Raw genomic sequence first — 17,948 nt, 5'->3', positions numbered from 1 at the left:
AAATCACTCACTGGTTAATCTCCATTACACTATGTCACCTTTTTGCAATACTGAGTAAATCTGTAGCTCCTGGCCTACACTCTGAGTCAAGTAGTGTATAACGCTAATAACTCCAAATCTGTCTCCTCCACGTAATCTGTGGAACAAATCAGCCAGCATTGTAAAATTGCTTGGTTTTTCTGCAATGCGTGCAGTTGCACACCTTGTATTTCTCCCTCTGCACACTTACATATTGAAACATGCTCAATCTATTTGTTACAGGGACTGTGTGATGAGACCGGGGCAGTACAGGCCCTATCTTAAACGGTCGACATCGACCCAAAATCCTGCTCCTGCAATGACCAGAGTGCTTACATGATTTCATGGGCCGGTCCCCTGGAACAAGCGGCTGTATTTCTCATTATAAATGCAGAGTGGGAAGTTTTAAGACCCCGGCTCCATCTGTCTCTTCTGTCTATTCTCTCAGGTCATTGGTCTAAAACAGTTATTAGATTACTCATTGTCCATTCCATCCAGTCATTGTCTGATTAAAGCACAAGTTTTCCTGCAGATTCTCTTTAAAAATAAAAATTGGACACGTATTTTGCTGCTGAGGTCAACATGTTAGTCCATTTCTAATCGGTCAATCGTGTATCTGGGTCAGCAGGGGAGTTCTTCGCTTACTAGATTAGTCCATCACAACAAATGTGTTCTAGTAGCTGACTGGTGGCAGAGTGTTCACTGTGGCAGGACAGTCAGTATGTTAGTGATGGTCCATTTCTGATCGGTGCAGTCCTGAATGACCAGCTGGAAAGTGAACTCTGGCAGTCGGCTCTCGACCAGCTCCAGACAACCTAGAGACTCCATGTTCTGGATGGAGCCACCCTAAAGGGAGAGAGAGAGAAGGTGTGAGATTTACAGAAAAAGAATGGATAAGAAAGGTGAAGAATGCCGCTCCATTTGGTGTTCCCTCAGCCAGATCCATTATTTATATCACGACACATCTGAGTGCATTATTGCACTTTTATGGCCACAGAGAATTCTACTGTTCTACAGTACAATTTATTGTGCCAATATAAAACAAAAGTGTAGTCAAAGACAGCAACAGTGAGGCTTTGCTAAATATCTTGGAGCTAGGGTTATTTTTGTGACCACCATTATCTCCAACAATGTCTATTGTTGACATCAAAGCGTACATTTTCCTTTCTCTCATCGTTTTAAAACTGAACCCCTTCCTGTTTAGCTTGATGTTGCCTAGCAATGCTATTTTGAGGCTAAGGAAATATATTCTACGACATCTTTAACAGTAAAGCAAAATCAATATTATGAGTAAAGCAATGATGGATAGTTTTAGTGGCAAGTGGCCGTGGTACAAGCCCGATAACGGCTTCCAAGTTTGCATACGTTCCCTGATTAGAATGGATGATGCAGAGGCCAAGAAGCACTCGATATATAAAGCAGATTGAAAGCAGACATACTGTTTTCAGCAGACACCATTCAGTCAGCATTCTCAGTATTAATGGCTTAACAGCCAAACAACCTTTCTAACTAAAGCTTGAGATTGTGGATCTTTTACAGCAGGAGTCCTACCAGCTGCTGGATGTATGCTGTAAAGATGATGAGCCAGTTTACAGCAAAGCTGCACAGGCATTATTATCTGTGAGACATGGCCGGTATATATTCAACCTTGTGTTTTGAATTTCACAGCCTATAATCACAAATTACAACCAGTTTAGTGCAGCGGGAAGAGGACAAGAGTCCATACTGCGGAGATCTTTCCAGGTCCTGCTTGTGAATAAGTGCCTCACTCATCAAGAACACCAACACTAGGTGTGTGGTTGAAACGTATTATTTATACAGGCCAGCAACAACCTTTTTAGCATGCTCTTGAAAATCGAACATTTCAAACATCTGGGTAAAATGCATAATTCTAGTAATCCAATCAGAACAGCACTGTAACGGCATATACGTATGTATAGCAGGAAAGTATCTCAAAGGCGCCTCTGTGGAGATGGGGAATGCACTAACATGACACTTAAAGCGCAATTAATGAAACGGACACCCAGAGAGCAGAACCTCAGTTCAAGTCTCCCAAACTCCAAACTCATTTTCTCCTTTGGACTTAATTTGCAATTCAACATGGAACATTTTGCTAAACACTGCACACCATTCTTTATCTCTCTCTGCCCGTGGCAGGAGACATAAAGTCACAACACACATGACACCTTTCCAGACATGTGGTTGACTCAATCATCGGGATGTACGCAGTATAAAACCCCACAGGTAGTGTGGGTGAGTACCTTTGTGAGGATAAATAGAAGTCAGCAGAGCAGCGAGACGCCTTATTTCAAAAACATGTATCAGCAATTGAAAAGAAAAATGTAATTCATGCTTTCTATTTTGTCTCCAATATGAGTATCCTCATGATTTTGCTGTGTTTGTATTCTATTCAGAATATGCTCAGTTCTGATTTTCAGTGCAAAATGCAACCTTTGGAAATGCATTGATGTACTGATTGATTTTACAATGTGGAGATAAATGAATATTTTCATCAGTGTCCAGTAAGCAGTGTTGTGTCTGGTCCGTATACTCTAACAATATCTCTGGAAAGACAAACAGAGACTATATCAATAGAAAGGTAGCAGTGGGAAACTGGTTCAATCAGAATCAGATTGTATGAATCATGTGTGTGCCATACAGTGACACAATCGGGTTTTTATACATTATTGTATTGTTTTGCTAAATATCTGAGGTCTTCTGCTACTGCTGTGTACTTAGGCAATCATACAAAACTAACACATAAGCTGCCCTGTGTGTGTGTGTGTGTGTGTGTGTGTGTGTGTGTGTGTGTGTGTGTGTGTGTGTGTGTGTGTGTGTGTGCATTTGTGACATTTTAGGGGCTCTCGAAAATATTGACAATATGCTATTTTTGTCATACATTTGTATTTTTCTCATGGATCATGTTTAAATTGGGGTATAATTGATGCATTTATTACTTATTCACTTTAATAAAGATACCAGCATACAAACTATTCTTACCATCACCATCAAAGCGTGGGGCTAAAATATCAAAAGCCTCATTCACTTTGACTCAAAGACCAGAAAAAAGCCCTCTTAATCACATTCACTCTGAGCGAATCGCCATTGTTCACGTCTCAGTTCTGTAGACAGCACTCTAAAAGGATTTACCCCCAAAAACACTTTCAGCCAATCAACTCGCACAGGCACCATCTGCCCCCTACCTGTACAAGAAGCTCTGTTCTGAACAGCTATTATTTAACAATAATAAAATGTCCTTCACTCAGACAACGTTTGCAGCAAATAAACTCTGAAATAGAAGATTTGAAGTTAATGTCGTGTTAGATTGGCTGCTGATGATGTCAGTTTATCTGGGAGCTTTGCTCTTCTTCTAATGCAAAGCCAACTGTGTCAAATGCATCTGCATTCCTGCATTTTTGACATGTCAAATAAGCTAGCAGGTTTGCAGTCATTGATTAGGAGGAAGTCGTGGCTTTTGATTGCTGCATCAAATGTTATATCAGCATGAATGCTCGGAATGCATTTATATAAAAACCTTTGCCTGAATTGATTTTGTGTTCCTGTGACTCCTGAGATGAGAGCTGAAGACCTGTTCAGTAAACAAAGATGGGAGAGGAAGAGAATCGGCGCATCCAATATGCAGAAGGAGGGAGGCCTAGTCTCCCCCAAATCATGTCTCTTCACTCAAAGATAAAACATGTCGATAATGTCCTTGTCCCTGTCTGTGAATGTAAACTACATGCTCTTGTCCTCATTCCCTTTTGCTCCACTTGCACCAAATGGAGCTCTAGCGTAAGTTCAGACAGGAAGACGATACTATTGCATGCTTAACGCCGTAGTTTATTTCTCATACATCTACCAACATCAACAACATGGCCGAACATCCTAAATCCTTTGCCTCACCGGCTCTCCTCGTCGCCGGCTCCTCGTGGCAGCGGCCTCATGCGCTCTGCATTCATTCCACTTCAAGCCGCTCAACAATCAAGGTAAAGACAGCGTGTTGCACCTGGACCGCCTTCTCAATCACATAAATATGGTCAGGCTGCTTCGTCAGTAGTTTTTTGTGCTGTCCAACTATTACCGTAAATTCTGTATTAGCAGCAGGCCTCAATTAACCAACCTCTACTACAACGGTATCTATAAGACTGGTTTGAAGCAGGGATATTAGAGACACACGGTTAGAACGTATTTAACCCCTCTGTTTCCTAAGGTTATTCGAATATCAAGCGTTTGCAGTGTTACAGGCTCACTTAGGAGAAAAAAAGGAAATTGTCATGGTCAAACATGAACCACTTGGAAGGTTCACATCCGTACCTTAATGTAGCCGACTCCATCCTAAGACACTTATGTTACGTTACTACAAGTACAGTTGTTTGGGACTTTTAACTTGAGTACACCATGAAGTTTCATTTTGTTTATTTTTTATGGTTTAATTTTCAATCAAGCAAAGGGAGTACTTAATGCTAAAAGTTATCCATAACAGCACAAATCATGAAGTCCGTAAGAAAGATCACGCCGGCCTTATTCAAGCAAAGTGCCCTGGTCATTGTTGACCTCATCACAAACTACATTAAACATGCTCAGTTGGCATAACGGCAACTGTCCTCCATGGTGTGCCGGTGTATTCTTGCGACTGATGTCCATCAGTGGGCTTTTGAAGGATATCACGGTCAGTGGTTCTCAGACTCTGGCCTCCATCTACTCCAGATTTGATATAATCTGCATCGTGTGAGATGCCTCACTGGAAGCTCTCATGTCTGGGGCCAGCAATGCTCACAATTATTCAGATCATCAAAGCTTTTTTTAAAAATATTATACTCTATTATATTATATATTGGCTAAGTACTCAGTTCAGTCTCCTTAGGGTGTGGCTGGTATTGTTTTCACCTTGTGTTAAAACATGGACAGTGTCCTGTAGGCCACCTCTTTAGCAGAACTACCACAGAAGAGCTCTTTAGTACTTCTGTCTGGATATCTGTCTGTGGTCAGATTTGTCACAGTAATAGTGTCACAATAGATTCAGTCACAAATCCTTTTCCAGGTGTATAGTAGGATCACAAAAAAAAAAAAAAAAACTGGGGGTGCCCAGATAGCTCACATGGTAGAGCACCATGAGTCTTATCTCAGCAGCCCTGGTTCAAATTGAATCAGGGCCCTTGGCTGAATGTCACCCCTCTTTCTCTCCTCTTCCCTCCCTCAAAGATGTGTGCAGTCCGAGCACGGCCGTCAGGAGTAGGTGGGTAAGAAGTGGTGAATGGGTTATTAGCCCAGCCCCCTTTACACCCCGGCCTGATTTGGCGTCATAGTGGCGCGATTCTATCGCACGATGGCCTCCTGTTGATGTATTCTACTTATTCCTTCATTTGTTATTCATTGTGTTCTTTTAGATAACTACTATTTATAACTTTCTGCCAATGGTAACTTTATTCTGTCATGTGGTATCACATTCAATGCAGCAGCACTTGATGATCTGTCAAGTGGAATGGCATTCGTTGCAGCAGCAGCGTTGTGGGGAATCTCATGTTGGGTCCATATAGACTTCCGTCTTGACCTGCTCTATACAATAAACATGAATATATTGATTATTCAGGCTCTGCCTATACTTCTTTAAGTTTGCCTTAAATCCTTCGTAAGTCATGTTATAACTGGTGCTACTGGTACTACTTTCATTTTGATGCCTGCTATCAGAATCTGCTATTATGGCATCGTTCAGCATCTAAATTCTTCTGCAATCATGCCTGCCCATACAGGACTGTCTCAGAAAATTAGAATATTGTGATAAAGTTCTTTATTTTGTGTAATGCAATTAAAAAAACAAAAATGTCATGCATTCTGGATTCATTACAAATCAACTGAAATATTGCAAGCCTTTTATTCTTTTAATATTGCTGATTATGGCTTACAGCTTAAGAAAACTCAAATATCCTATCTCTAAATATTAGAATATCATGAAAAAGTATACTAGTATGGTATTCAACTAATCACTTGAATCGTCTAATTAACTCGAAACACCTGCAAGGGTTTCCTGAGCCTTGAAAAACACTCAGCTTGGTTCAGTAAACTAAATCACACGTATGGGGATTATCACAATATTCTAATTTTCTGAGACAGTCCTGTATTCTTAATATATGCATATAAATGGTGGTGCCATGTTGGTTCAATGGCTATTTTGCTGCTCACTGTTTCCTCTTATCCGTTATAGTCAAAGATAACTCATAAGATCTCATTAATATATAATTCAGCTAATATTCCTGTTTTCAGCTAATTCTTCACATCCAGGTATTCTTTTATTACATATTCATCTATTTTGCCATTTACTTTAAACTAATGAAGCTAGCGTAAATTCATGCAGGACACGGAAGTTATACGCCCCAGCTGTAACCAGCTGACAGCCAGCCGATTGAATCATAGCTTCTGATCGGCCACGCACCAATCACAGCCCACTCTCACTTCACGGAGGTTTATTTAAATATGGCTTCCTTCTCACTGATTCATTCTACATCTACGCTGCTACAGACCGCACTGCTGGCGAAGCTTTGCCTCCTCCACCCCAGCCTCCACCTCTTTGTTAGTTCATCTTCTGGCAAATGTTTGAAATGTATTTAAAAAATGTACCTCTGTCCTGTAAACCCAGGGGGGTTATTGCTCGTGCTCCCGGTCTTAGCTCAGTAGCTGCTGGCTAATCCGGGGAGCATTCAAAGAGCGGAGCCATTATCGCCAAGTTTAACTGTATTCCATTTGTTGCAATAAATGGTTAAAATCTATAACGAGAGTGTTCCTGACTGAATTGTATTTTGCTAATAACTACTGATGTGTTGTGTGTATTTTCATCATTTGCACGTATTAATTGTCTTCTGATATGTGGTGCCATATCAATCATATTGGGTAAGTGGTGTTAGCATCTCAAAGAGTATGTCAATCCCACGGGTCATTTTAACGTTTTTACAGCTGTCTTTCGCTATAAACAGAATTATTTTAAGTTAAATACAGCTGTTTTCAGTGAAAAAATCCTTAATCTACACTACCTCCCAGCACCAAATGGCAGACAGGCTACCCCCAAGTTGCCCAAAATATTTGTTGTGAAATTAGTTAATTAATAAATACATTTGTTATCTAAACCAACTGTCAGTACCCTCAGAGGATGTGAGGAAAACCCTGATGAGAGTGAGTATGAGTAAAGCTGCTGAGCCTGATAACATTCCTGGTTGTGGTCTAAGAACATGTACCAACCAGCTAAATTATATCATCACTGATATTCGCATCATATCACTGTCACAGGAGAGTGTTCCCACCTGCTTCGAGACAGACACCATCGTCCCTACACCTAAAAGTCTGCAGAGTCCAGTCTAAATGACCCAGCCCCATTCTGATGAAGCGCTTTGAGAAACTGGTTCTCCAGCTCATCAAAAACAACATCCCAGTCAGCCTGGACCTTCACCAGTTTGTATACAGAGCCAACAGATCCACAGAGGATGTTGTCTCGACTGCTCTCCACTCAGCACTCACTCATCTTAAAATTGCAACAACTACATCAGAATGTTGTTGTTGATTTCAGCTCAGCCCTCAACACTCCTCCATGAACCTGATTGGTAAACTAAGCACTCTGTACTTGAGTATCTCACTTAAAAACCACAACACAAACAGACCCCATGCAGTTTGGATTGGCCTCCACACCTACTCCACTCTAGTGTTGAACACTGGAGCCCCCTCCTGTTCACGCTGTACTCTACTGCTACCCCCGACATGAGGAGAACTTCATTGTAAAGTTGGCAGATGATACTACGTCAATGACAATAAAATAACCTTGTAACCTTGTAAAAGCTGTTCCAATCAATTTGAGGCCAATACCTTCGCAGCCTTTCTCTGCAATGCACAACATATACTGATCCTCTACAACTTTTGCTTTCAGTCCTGCAGTACTGGGTTTGACATTTTCAACCTTTTCACTGCCTGCTGCAGAAGGCTGCTAATGGAACATTATAGCAGCAGGGACTCATTGTACGGACTTCGATGATTGGCTCTTACTGTATATGGTACAGTAGAGGAACTTTAGATTCATTACAATAGTCAAAATCCCTCTGCTGAAAGCCAGTGAGTTGGCTTTCTCCAAGTGTACGACCTCCTGACTGACTTCCAACAAGTGTACTTAAAAGTCTGTGCTCCACCTCTTGGCTTCCCGGAGGAGTACAGCTTCAAGTGTCTGGAAGCTGAGTTAGAGCATATACAAACACACATATACATTCTTGTTCCCACAATCTTTTACGTTCACGTATGCACGCATATACACTTTTACACATTTACATTTTTACATATACACATTTTGCATTTGTCCAACACCTCGTCCTCAATTCAGCAGTGAGCCCATCTGTCATTCTGCAGAGTAGGGCCACACTATCGATTCCCTGCTATTAAGGTGGGAACACTAGTTAATCAGTTGGTCAGACAGCCAGAAAGCAATCAGACAGGCAGTCAGCAAGTAGGCTGGCCAGTCAGCGGGTTAGCCAATAAGTCAGGCAATCTGTCTGCCAGGCGCTCAGTCAGCAAGTCATTCACCTCAAAGGATGTGGTGGGTAAAAGCACTGCATGAAAACAAAGAGCATAGAAGACTGGAACTCCATGCATAAAGTGCTTGAGCAAATGCAATTCATATAAAAGCTAAACTTGATGAGATTTTCATGCTGAAATATAATTTTTTTCTTTACACAGTGAAGCACCTCAGCTCACTACCAACTTATGCTTCATAGATTCCCTCTATCTGCCATGAATTCAGAATGATAAATAATATATATTTCTTCATCTACAGATAATAACAAAGCTTCAAAGCAAAACGTAGCCCTAGAGTTTTGTGTTTACTATTGATACGTTTATTTTTAACACATGAAGTGTGTCAACGAGCCCAGTAAAACAGGACGTTGATGCTAGATTTAAATAAGAGGAGAAGGCCAAATTACTGCCCTGATAAAGGTCCTGAGGAAACACTGAACCAGAAGGAGAGAAGCCCAGAGACAAAAGAACCAGAACCAGAGAAAGAACCACAACAAGCCCATTTCACATCCAGAGGAAAAGGAGGAACAGCCAGAGTTGGTCATTACTACAGCACGAATAGCTGACAACAAAAGAAGAGTCAAGGCCTATTGAAGAAGAGGAACCATTGACAGCAGTAAGAGGAGATGGTGGTTAGATAGAAGCAGAGATTTAAAGTGCTAAAAAGTAACACAATAAGTAAGTGAGATCATAGTCATTGAAAGGATATACATGAATAGAAATGTGTGATTTATCCTGTAATCATTATTTACTCAGTATATATGAGTAACAAATATATGACTTTTCATGTGATTGTTTTATGATTAATCAAATGTGTTGAATCAAGTCAGGTTTTGACAAAGTTGATATATTAATGAATTTCATAATGAAATGTATAAGAATAAGACATGAACAAGTATACAAGTTGAATAACCTCTGTGACCTTTATGATATTTTTGTGCACTAAGCAAATAGGGAAATGAAAGAGCTGTAAGTAAAGGTACAGTAGGGGGGGACAAGCGGATGCAGAAGACTGGTAAAATGTGAATTCCCTTAATTTGAATAGTTGTTTTGATTAACAGATCAGTAAAATCTTTAGCAGATCAGCATAACATTGAACAAGGTTGTCCTGAGGAGATGACCTTAGGCATGAACTTACTAGAAATGGGGTTGATGTCATGGTCAAGTGACCTGTTTGTGTTAGTGAAGGTGATCACATCACCTGATCTGCCTCAAGCTTATTGGTGAGCTAATGCAGGATGTTCAAATAGGGACTTTAAGATGGGATTTGTGAGAAGGAATAAAGACTTCATCGAGTGCAACAGTACAGCTTCAAGCTGAGAACAACAACCAGTCAAGACACCCAAACCCTCGCTCCCTGAGAGGAGCTGAAATGGAGGTTTGGTGCCTGTTGAATAGAATCTTCTTCTTCTTCTAGATCAATCCTATGACAGAGAAGCTGTTGTCCATTAAGGAGAATTTTGGATTTGTTGCCTTTTTGCTTTCATCCCTGTTCTTCAGAATCCAACGAGGTTGTGAGTATAGCAGCATTAGGGAAGTAAGATTGGGAGAGAATTTTGTTGAATTAATTCTGTATTGATTGCATTTATAACAACTGATTGATATTACTCTACTATTGCTGTACGTTTCTACATAATGAATTTGCTTGGCCGACGCAGGACTGTTGAAAAGGGTTGGATGTGTTTCTATTGTGTTGCACCTGTTGGCATGATACATCTACATGTTCCCATGCTCCTTGACGACCGGGTGATGTGGTGTGTAGGGTGTCTACTGCTTGTTTTTTGACCCCTGTACGGTTAGGCCATGGCCGTGCCCATTCCAGTTATGTACTACCTGGGTTGGCTAAGGGCCCCTACTTATTAAGAAAGAGGTTGGCTCCCGTGACCAACCTGTCAGGATTAATGTGCTTGGGTCATTGTTATGGCAGAGAAAACATTAATTGGCCTCCAGCGACTGTACTCATAGAGTCCAGTAAAGGTTGCAACCTGTGTGAGTTAGAATGAAGGTTACAATATTGTAACCCTAGATCTATAAGCACAGGTGGAGCCCTCTACTATAGGGGCCCTGCTGCTACTATGCCACTACTACTACACTCGCTAATGAGGGTGTAGGATGTTGAGCAGTGATGTGTGCTGCCTAATATACTCTGGTGTCTGAACGTATCTGGGTAGGTACGCTCTGATTGGCCATCTACACTTCTGCACATTTTGGTGTGGGAGAATGCATGCTTTTGATTGAAGGAGAGTATTTCCCATAGAGTCCAATAAAGAGCTCTGCTTGTGAACAAGGGTTACAATATTGTAACCTTTGTTATGGCTAAAAACCTTGACCACCAAATTCTAATCAGTTCAATCTTTAATGCAAGTGGATGTTTGCACCAATTTTGAAGAAATCTGCTCAAGGCATTCCGTGAAGTTGGACATGAAGTCACTGTGATCTTGATCTTTTACCACCAAAATGTAAACAGTTCATCCTGAAATCCAAATGGACTTTTTGTCAAATTTGAAGTGTCCTCTTGAATGTCCTTCCAGTAAAGAAAATATGATAACATCACATTACATTACAGTCATTTAGCAGACGCTTTTATCCAAAGCGACTTACAATAAGTGTATTCAACATAGGTATTCAAGAGAACTACTAGTCACCAGAAGTCATAAGTGCATCTCCCTTTTTTAAACAAGTATCTAAGAGCATAAACCAGAGCAAACGTACAGTGCAGAAACAGAGGAATACAATAAGTGCAACGAACTAATACGAATACAATAAGTGCAACAAACTAGTATGAATACAATAAGTGCAACAAACTAATATGAATACAGTAAGTGCTAAGAGGAAGGCTCAGGGTAGTTCTTCTTGAAGAGGTGAGTTTTCAGCCTGATGAAAGATGGGCAGCGACTCTGCTGTCCTGACGTCAGTGAGGAGTTCATTCCACCATTGTGGGGCCAGGACAGAGAAAAGCCGTGACCAGGTCGATCGGCCGCAGGGACCTCTGAGCGACGGGGCAACCAATCGCCCCGAGGCAGCAGAGAGAAGTGGTCGGGCGGGGGTGTAGGGCTTGACCATGGCCTGGAGATAGGAAGGAGCTGTTCCTTTCACTGCCCTGTAGGCTAGCATCAGAGTCTTAGACTGGATGCGAGCTCTTACAGGGAGCCAGTGTAGAGCACGGAGAAGGGAAGTTGTGTGGGAGAACTTGGGGAGATCGAACACCAGGCGAGCTGCAGCTTTCTGGACAAGCTCCAGAGGTCTGATGGCCGACGCCGATGAGATGTTTGCTGAGAACGACAGTCGGTCATCCAGGGTCACACCCAGATTCCTCGCAGTCCGAGTTGGCGTCACCACAGTATCGCCAATGGTGATGGACAGGTCTCGGTGCGGGCAACCCTTTCCCGGGAGGAACAGTAGCTCGGTTTTGTCCAGGTTGAGCTTGAGGTGGTGTCGTCATCCACTTTGAGATGTCAGCCAAGCACGCAGCTATGCGGGCCTCCACTTGAGTGTGATAAGACATCCTCTAGGATTCAATTCCAGTGGAGAAAATGTTATGAAGTGCTCTTAAGGGTAGTTTCTGCGTGCTGGTGCCCCATCGCATGAAGCTGCGCCTCTGCCCCTCAGACAGCCACTGGATGGGCGTGACATTTGACCTTTGACCTTGACCACCAAAATCAATCAGGCACACAAATTCCCCTTACCTCCAGGGCTTCTGTAGAGAACCCAGCTTAAACCACAGTATGAAATAAAGCACTTTAATAGAAGAGTGACTATGTAGCAGTTTGTGTGATTGAACTTGGCGGGTCTTATATTAACAGGTCAGGTACGTTCGGATTTGACGAGGAGATAATTGTGGGTAGCGGGACGGTCCTTGCTCTGAGTTTTGTGGGTGCGGACAGGTGCGGATTTGCTAAACTGGATGCATGCAGGACTATGTAAGGGACGGTACAAAGCTACTGTAGATTCTTGGTTCTGCTTAGCGTACATGATGAAAACTCAATTAGTCACTTATCACCATTTTCTTTGAATCTTTGCTATTTCTTTATTGTTGAGGAGGGCCACAGAACTTGGCTGGACAGACCATTACACACTGTGTAACAGTTTGCGTTGAACTTTATTTTAAAAATGAATGCTGATCAAATAAAGTACCACAATATATATACTTTGTCCCTGAGACCGTATTTTCATTGATCCCCTCATAACTACTGTAGATATGTCAGACACAGCCTTCCCATTAAAAGTATCCGAAATGCAATTGACTCAAGCCACAATTGTGTGTGCAGAGTGTAAAGAAAACATGAGTTGGTATTTGCAACGTTCACAATCTCTTTGAAAGTAGCTGCACGTCTTGGAGCAGTTATACATTACTGATTATGATGAATTGAACATGATCCAACATCAGTGAAAGTACACTGAGATCTCAATACTTACTTTTGAGTTCCTGTTTCTCTTGATGTCTCTACTCTGATTGCACCTGCAAGCAAACCATTCTTACTCAGGAAGCTCTATGAGCAGGCCTGGTCCTGTGTGTTGTGTTCAGTAGTGAGTGTAATGAACCATGGTGAGTACTCAGCATTTGCAAAATGAAACTTTTTATTTGTCTACCTTAGGGGAAGTGGTGTCAATCAAGGGACAAATAAAAGTAGACCAACTAAATAAATAGCTGATGAAAGAAAATCCACTGATCAGGAAACACTAGCCGCTATATGGGAAAATACTACCTGCTCTCAGGCAGACTTTTGTGAGGCAATTCCTTCCCCTCTCTCTTTACTTCTTTCACACTTCCTTTCTCTTCCTCTCGATTGATGCCTGCTGCCATAGGGTCAAGCTCAGTTCAATAATGTAAGAGATCTACTTATCAATAATTCACAAATACCGACTGCCAGCTTCACATGAATCAGTTTCTCCTTCGCTTCACTTCATTCTAGCACTGCCTCTCTCCGACATGTCCCTTTTCATTAAACTCTGTTGTTCTCTCTTTTTATTCTCCCATCCTGCCTTTCAATAGGTCTCATTTCTTTCTTCCTTCTCATCTTCTTCTGCCTGTATGGACAAGAGTCCTTCCGCTCTCCTGTACACGTCTCCCTCTGTCTCCCGTTCTCCTTTGCGCATGCACAGAAGCCTCCTTTCTGGTAAATAGAGTTGCATTTATATAGCGCCTCTCTAGTTTTCTACATATCTTCAACACTACATGTCACCCATTCACACACACATTCATACACTGATGGTAGAGGCCCCCAAGCAAGGTGCCAACCTGCCCATCAGCATCCAAGCTAAATATTAATTCACACACACCGATGGCAGGAGCAATTTTTGGTTCAGTATATACCAAGGTCAAGGACACTTGGACATGTGGACTGGAGGAGCCAGGTAGGGTCTGCCAATCATCAGATTTGTGGACAACCCGCTCTACCTCTAATGCTGCGTTCACACCAAAGGCGGCACGAATTATTCGCGCGAGTAGATAACATACAAAGTCTATGTACAGTTGCGATGAGACTGGAGTGACGGGAATTTGCAATGGCGAGGCGCGTTTAGTGCGGCGTGATTGATGTCAAACGTCGAATCGCAAGTTGAAATTTTTCAACTTCGGCGAAAAAATGTGGTGCGATAGCCCTATCAGCTTTGAGATGTTTCTCCTCTCATCACTGACTTCCTGCCGTTGTTGAATCAGGAAACAAATACTGTAGCCGTCTGTGTTCACCCAGAGCTCTACGATACCTCATAACAGTAGAGACCGGACCGAACTATGTGTATACATGTGTGTGTAAACCATATGGTACAAACAATGAAAAAGACGCTGTCGTATTTACGTCTAGATGGCGTTATGTTGAGTGTTGATGGAGCTGCTACAATGTTAGCATAGCCTAGCCCCAATCAATCCGAGCTCCATTGAGAAAACAAGTATTTTAAAAGTGATTTGCTTGTCGTCTTACGGAGAGAACAAACAAAACTAACAAAACATGAATTCAGACAAATCGGCATTACGTAGTTATTTCGGAGTCCCTTTTTGTCAGTTTATTGCAGTTAAATCACAGCCAAATCAGTATCAATACCGGCCCACCTCCATCACCAACCGGCCCTCCCTCTGACATCGCCGGCCCCGACTATCTTCTATGCTTCACAGAACACGTTAAATTTACTCTCATACCTGAAGTCAATACTCACTGACTGAGGTTTATACTACTCCTTTGCGATCTGCATTCACACTCATGGTTTCCATCTTCTTTACTCATCTAATCTCTTCCGTCAGTCTAACTTGGAGTAGTTGATGCTGTATTTTTAGATCTACGCAAAGCTTTTGATACAGTCAATCAAGACATGTTAATATTGAAACTCTCTACATTCAACTTTTCATCTAGAGCACCGGTATGGATGTCTTCATATTTATCAAATAGGAAGCAATGTGTTAAAATTGGTGACGCACTGTCCAGCAACATGAAATGCACAATGGGTGTTCCACAAGGTTCAGTGTTAGCTCCCCTATTATTTAGTCTATATATTAATGATCTCCCTCAACAGTGTCATGATGTAGAACTGCAAATGTATGCGGAGGACACTGTTGTATATACACATGCAAAAACAACTGAGTTAGCAGCTGCCAAGCTAACAATTGCGTTGGAAAGGATCACACACTGGCTCGATCAATCATGTCTGACTCTAAATGTAAATAAGACAAAAGGGATGTTTTTTTCCAAAACCATCAGACAACCTCCTGATGCTGACATTCTCATCGACGGAGAAAGGCTTGAAATAGTTACTGATTTTAAATATCTTGATGTGATACTAGATCAAAATTTGACATTTAAGAAACCATAAAACCATAAAATACAACCTAGCAAATTTTAGACACATCAGAAACTGTCTCTCTCTAAATGCAGCCAAGATATTTATGCATGCCATGATCCTTTCCCATATGTCCTACTGCATTACATGTTGGGGGCAGGCTGGTGGAACAGCCATAAGACCTCTCGAGTCATCATATAAGCAAACAATAAAAATGCAAAAAGGCCGTTGCACTTTCACCATTGTAGGGTATTGGAGAAGCACAATCTACTGAGCTTTGACAATTTTAGATTGTTCTCAAATTTGTGCCTGGTCTATAGACTTCTAAATGGTTTGGCCCCTCCTCCACTCCGTGACTTTGTATACATTCGCTCAGTAACTTCCATTAGATCAGCAAGAATATCCTCTACACGAGATTGTAAAATACCATTTCGCCGCACTACTTTTAGACAATCAGCCTTCTCTGTTAAAGCAACACATCAGTGGAACCCTTTGCCTGAAGGTGTGAGGAGCTGCAGCTCTATTAGCACTTTTAAATCCAACTTAAAAAGTATTTTAAAAGCTGCACAACACTGCACACAATTCTTGTCGTCTTTTTGACTTGATTTTATTGACAAACATTAATTTTTGATGTGCTATTTGTGTGTAGTGTTGTATTGAGTGTCTATGTTTTTTATGGTATATCTTTGGATTATGTCTTTTCCTTTTACTGTGTTATTGTCTTGTACTTGTTTGACCTGCCAAGGGACTGCAGATGCAAATTAGCTTAAGCTACAATCTGGTACAGTGCATCGAATGGTGACATTTATGTTGTAACTGTACATGGTCCCTTTTAAATAAATCAATTATTAAAAAAAAAACAACAACTTTGTTTTAGGTGTTAAATGTCAATCACTCTAGCCTACTCAAGACTTGCGTCACTCACTCGCAGACGAAGCGGTTTTTGTGCGCGAGCCGGCAGCATGGCACCGGCACCAAAACGTAAAGCAGGCTGCTTACCCTCTCTGTCACACAGGTAGCATGCGAGCGAAGCTTTTCGATGCTGAAATATATCAAAAACAGGCTCAAGAGCTCACTCTCTCAACAGCACCTGGAGGCTTTTATGTTGATGGCTACTCAGACAGATGTTTTGCAGATGCTGGACAGTGAGAAAATCATAGACGGTGTTGCAGAAAAGAGTGAGCTGCTGCAAAAACTACTCATGTAGTGAGGTAATAATAACACATGAGTATTCTGATATTGTTTTTTATTACCATGTGACTATAATGCACCTGGGCCGGCAGAGTTAGTTTAGGTTCTGTTACTTAACTTATTGTTTTGTTATGCACCTTCAACACCCCTACACACACACTCACACACCCAGCATGCAACACTACTGATACTGTGAAGAATTTAAGCATTAAAAGCATTATTTAGTAGAATTAATAAACACCCCTAGTGGTGAATAAAAGGACGACTTCAACCAAACACTGAGCTGATAACTGCCCAAAGCCAGGAAGAGGCTATTGTATTTCGACCAATCACAGAGGCTGATACTGGACATTTGAATTTTCGGACAGAGACTTTTAAATATAGGATAGTTCCAGAGGGTTTTTGCTTCAGTTCGCGCCATTACCACTCTGTAGTTGACCAGCTGAGCTGGGGACATATTGATATCTATAGAGTAATTCTGTTTGCAACTGTTCTAGCTTCTCATGTTAATTAAATACTTTTTGATTGTAAGCCGGATCCAGTTCATTTTTGGTGTGATTTCGCTGCAGAAAGTTAGCCACAGCGAAAGTCCAGCGGCCTGTCTCTCCCCTGAAAAGGTCCACCCCCCGACAATACCACTGATGTTCACACCCCATCGTATGTTCTGTTCTGTTCATTTCTACAATATAGTTCGTACTAATTCTACCCTCTGATTCCAGTTTCTTTATTGTGTGGTCTTTCTCTGCTGACAGTCATTCCTTAAGGCTCTGTAGTTATACGTATAACTATCTGATACTAGCCCAGAGTTAAGTATATTCATCTAGCAAACTATACCTACCTTGGAGTGTTACAATAGCCAGTATCCTTTTATTCCATGTGTCCATCCAGGCAAATTGGTGGATCCAAATGTTATAAAAAAAACATATATGATGTAATTTCTTTGTAATCATCCAAAATAATGGTAAGTGTATGGGTATTTTTCCAAGTAGGCCACTGACTGGTCGATACGTGCGATGCATTGAGTGGGCAGCACTCCGTGTATTGAGTGGGCCGGTCTGACAGTAACTCCGGGGCCACTTTTTTCCCCCACTCCGCCTCTGGGTACGAGGCTTACGAACTGAACAATACGCTTGATTAATACGAGTGCATTTGGGAAATGCAGAAGCTTAAATTGTGGGAAGTATAATGTTTTCGGTGGACTGCGTTCACGTAGGAGATAACGGGATGTGAAGAAAACTAGTGCTGGGTAACGATTAACATTTTTTAATCGCGATTAATTGCATGATTTTTTTGCGATTAATCATGATTAATCACATTGTTATGCGCAAAATTCAATAATGAATTCAAAAGTAGTGTATTGCGCACTTTTATTTTAAAAGTACTGCTATATGAACAAAAGTGCAATAACATTTGGTTTGCAAACA

General features: G+C 41.4%; 1 protein-coding gene across 1 annotated transcript in view; it reads right to left on the bottom strand.

Moving 5' to 3' along the window:
• Positions 1–717: 717 nt before the first annotated feature.
• The window catches only part of LOC306698837 (polypeptide N-acetylgalactosaminyltransferase 18-like), a gene marked incomplete at its 3' end in the record, with an annotated part of 185,059 nt that continues 167,828 nt past the window's right edge, over positions 718–17,948 (bottom strand). Inside the window, exon 11 of the mRNA XM_079163323.1 lies at positions 718–864. Within this exon, the coding sequence (XP_079019449.1) occupies positions 718–864 (147 nt within the window). The remainder of the gene's footprint in view (positions 865–17,948) is intronic.

Source organism: Pholis gunnellus (genome assembly GCF_910591455.1).
Source record: "Pholis gunnellus genome assembly, chromosome: 7".
NCBI lineage: Eukaryota > Metazoa > Chordata > Actinopteri > Perciformes > Pholidae > Pholis > Pholis gunnellus.
The sequence above is the reverse complement of the archived record's forward strand: the minus strand, read 5'-3'. Positions and strand labels throughout refer to the sequence as shown.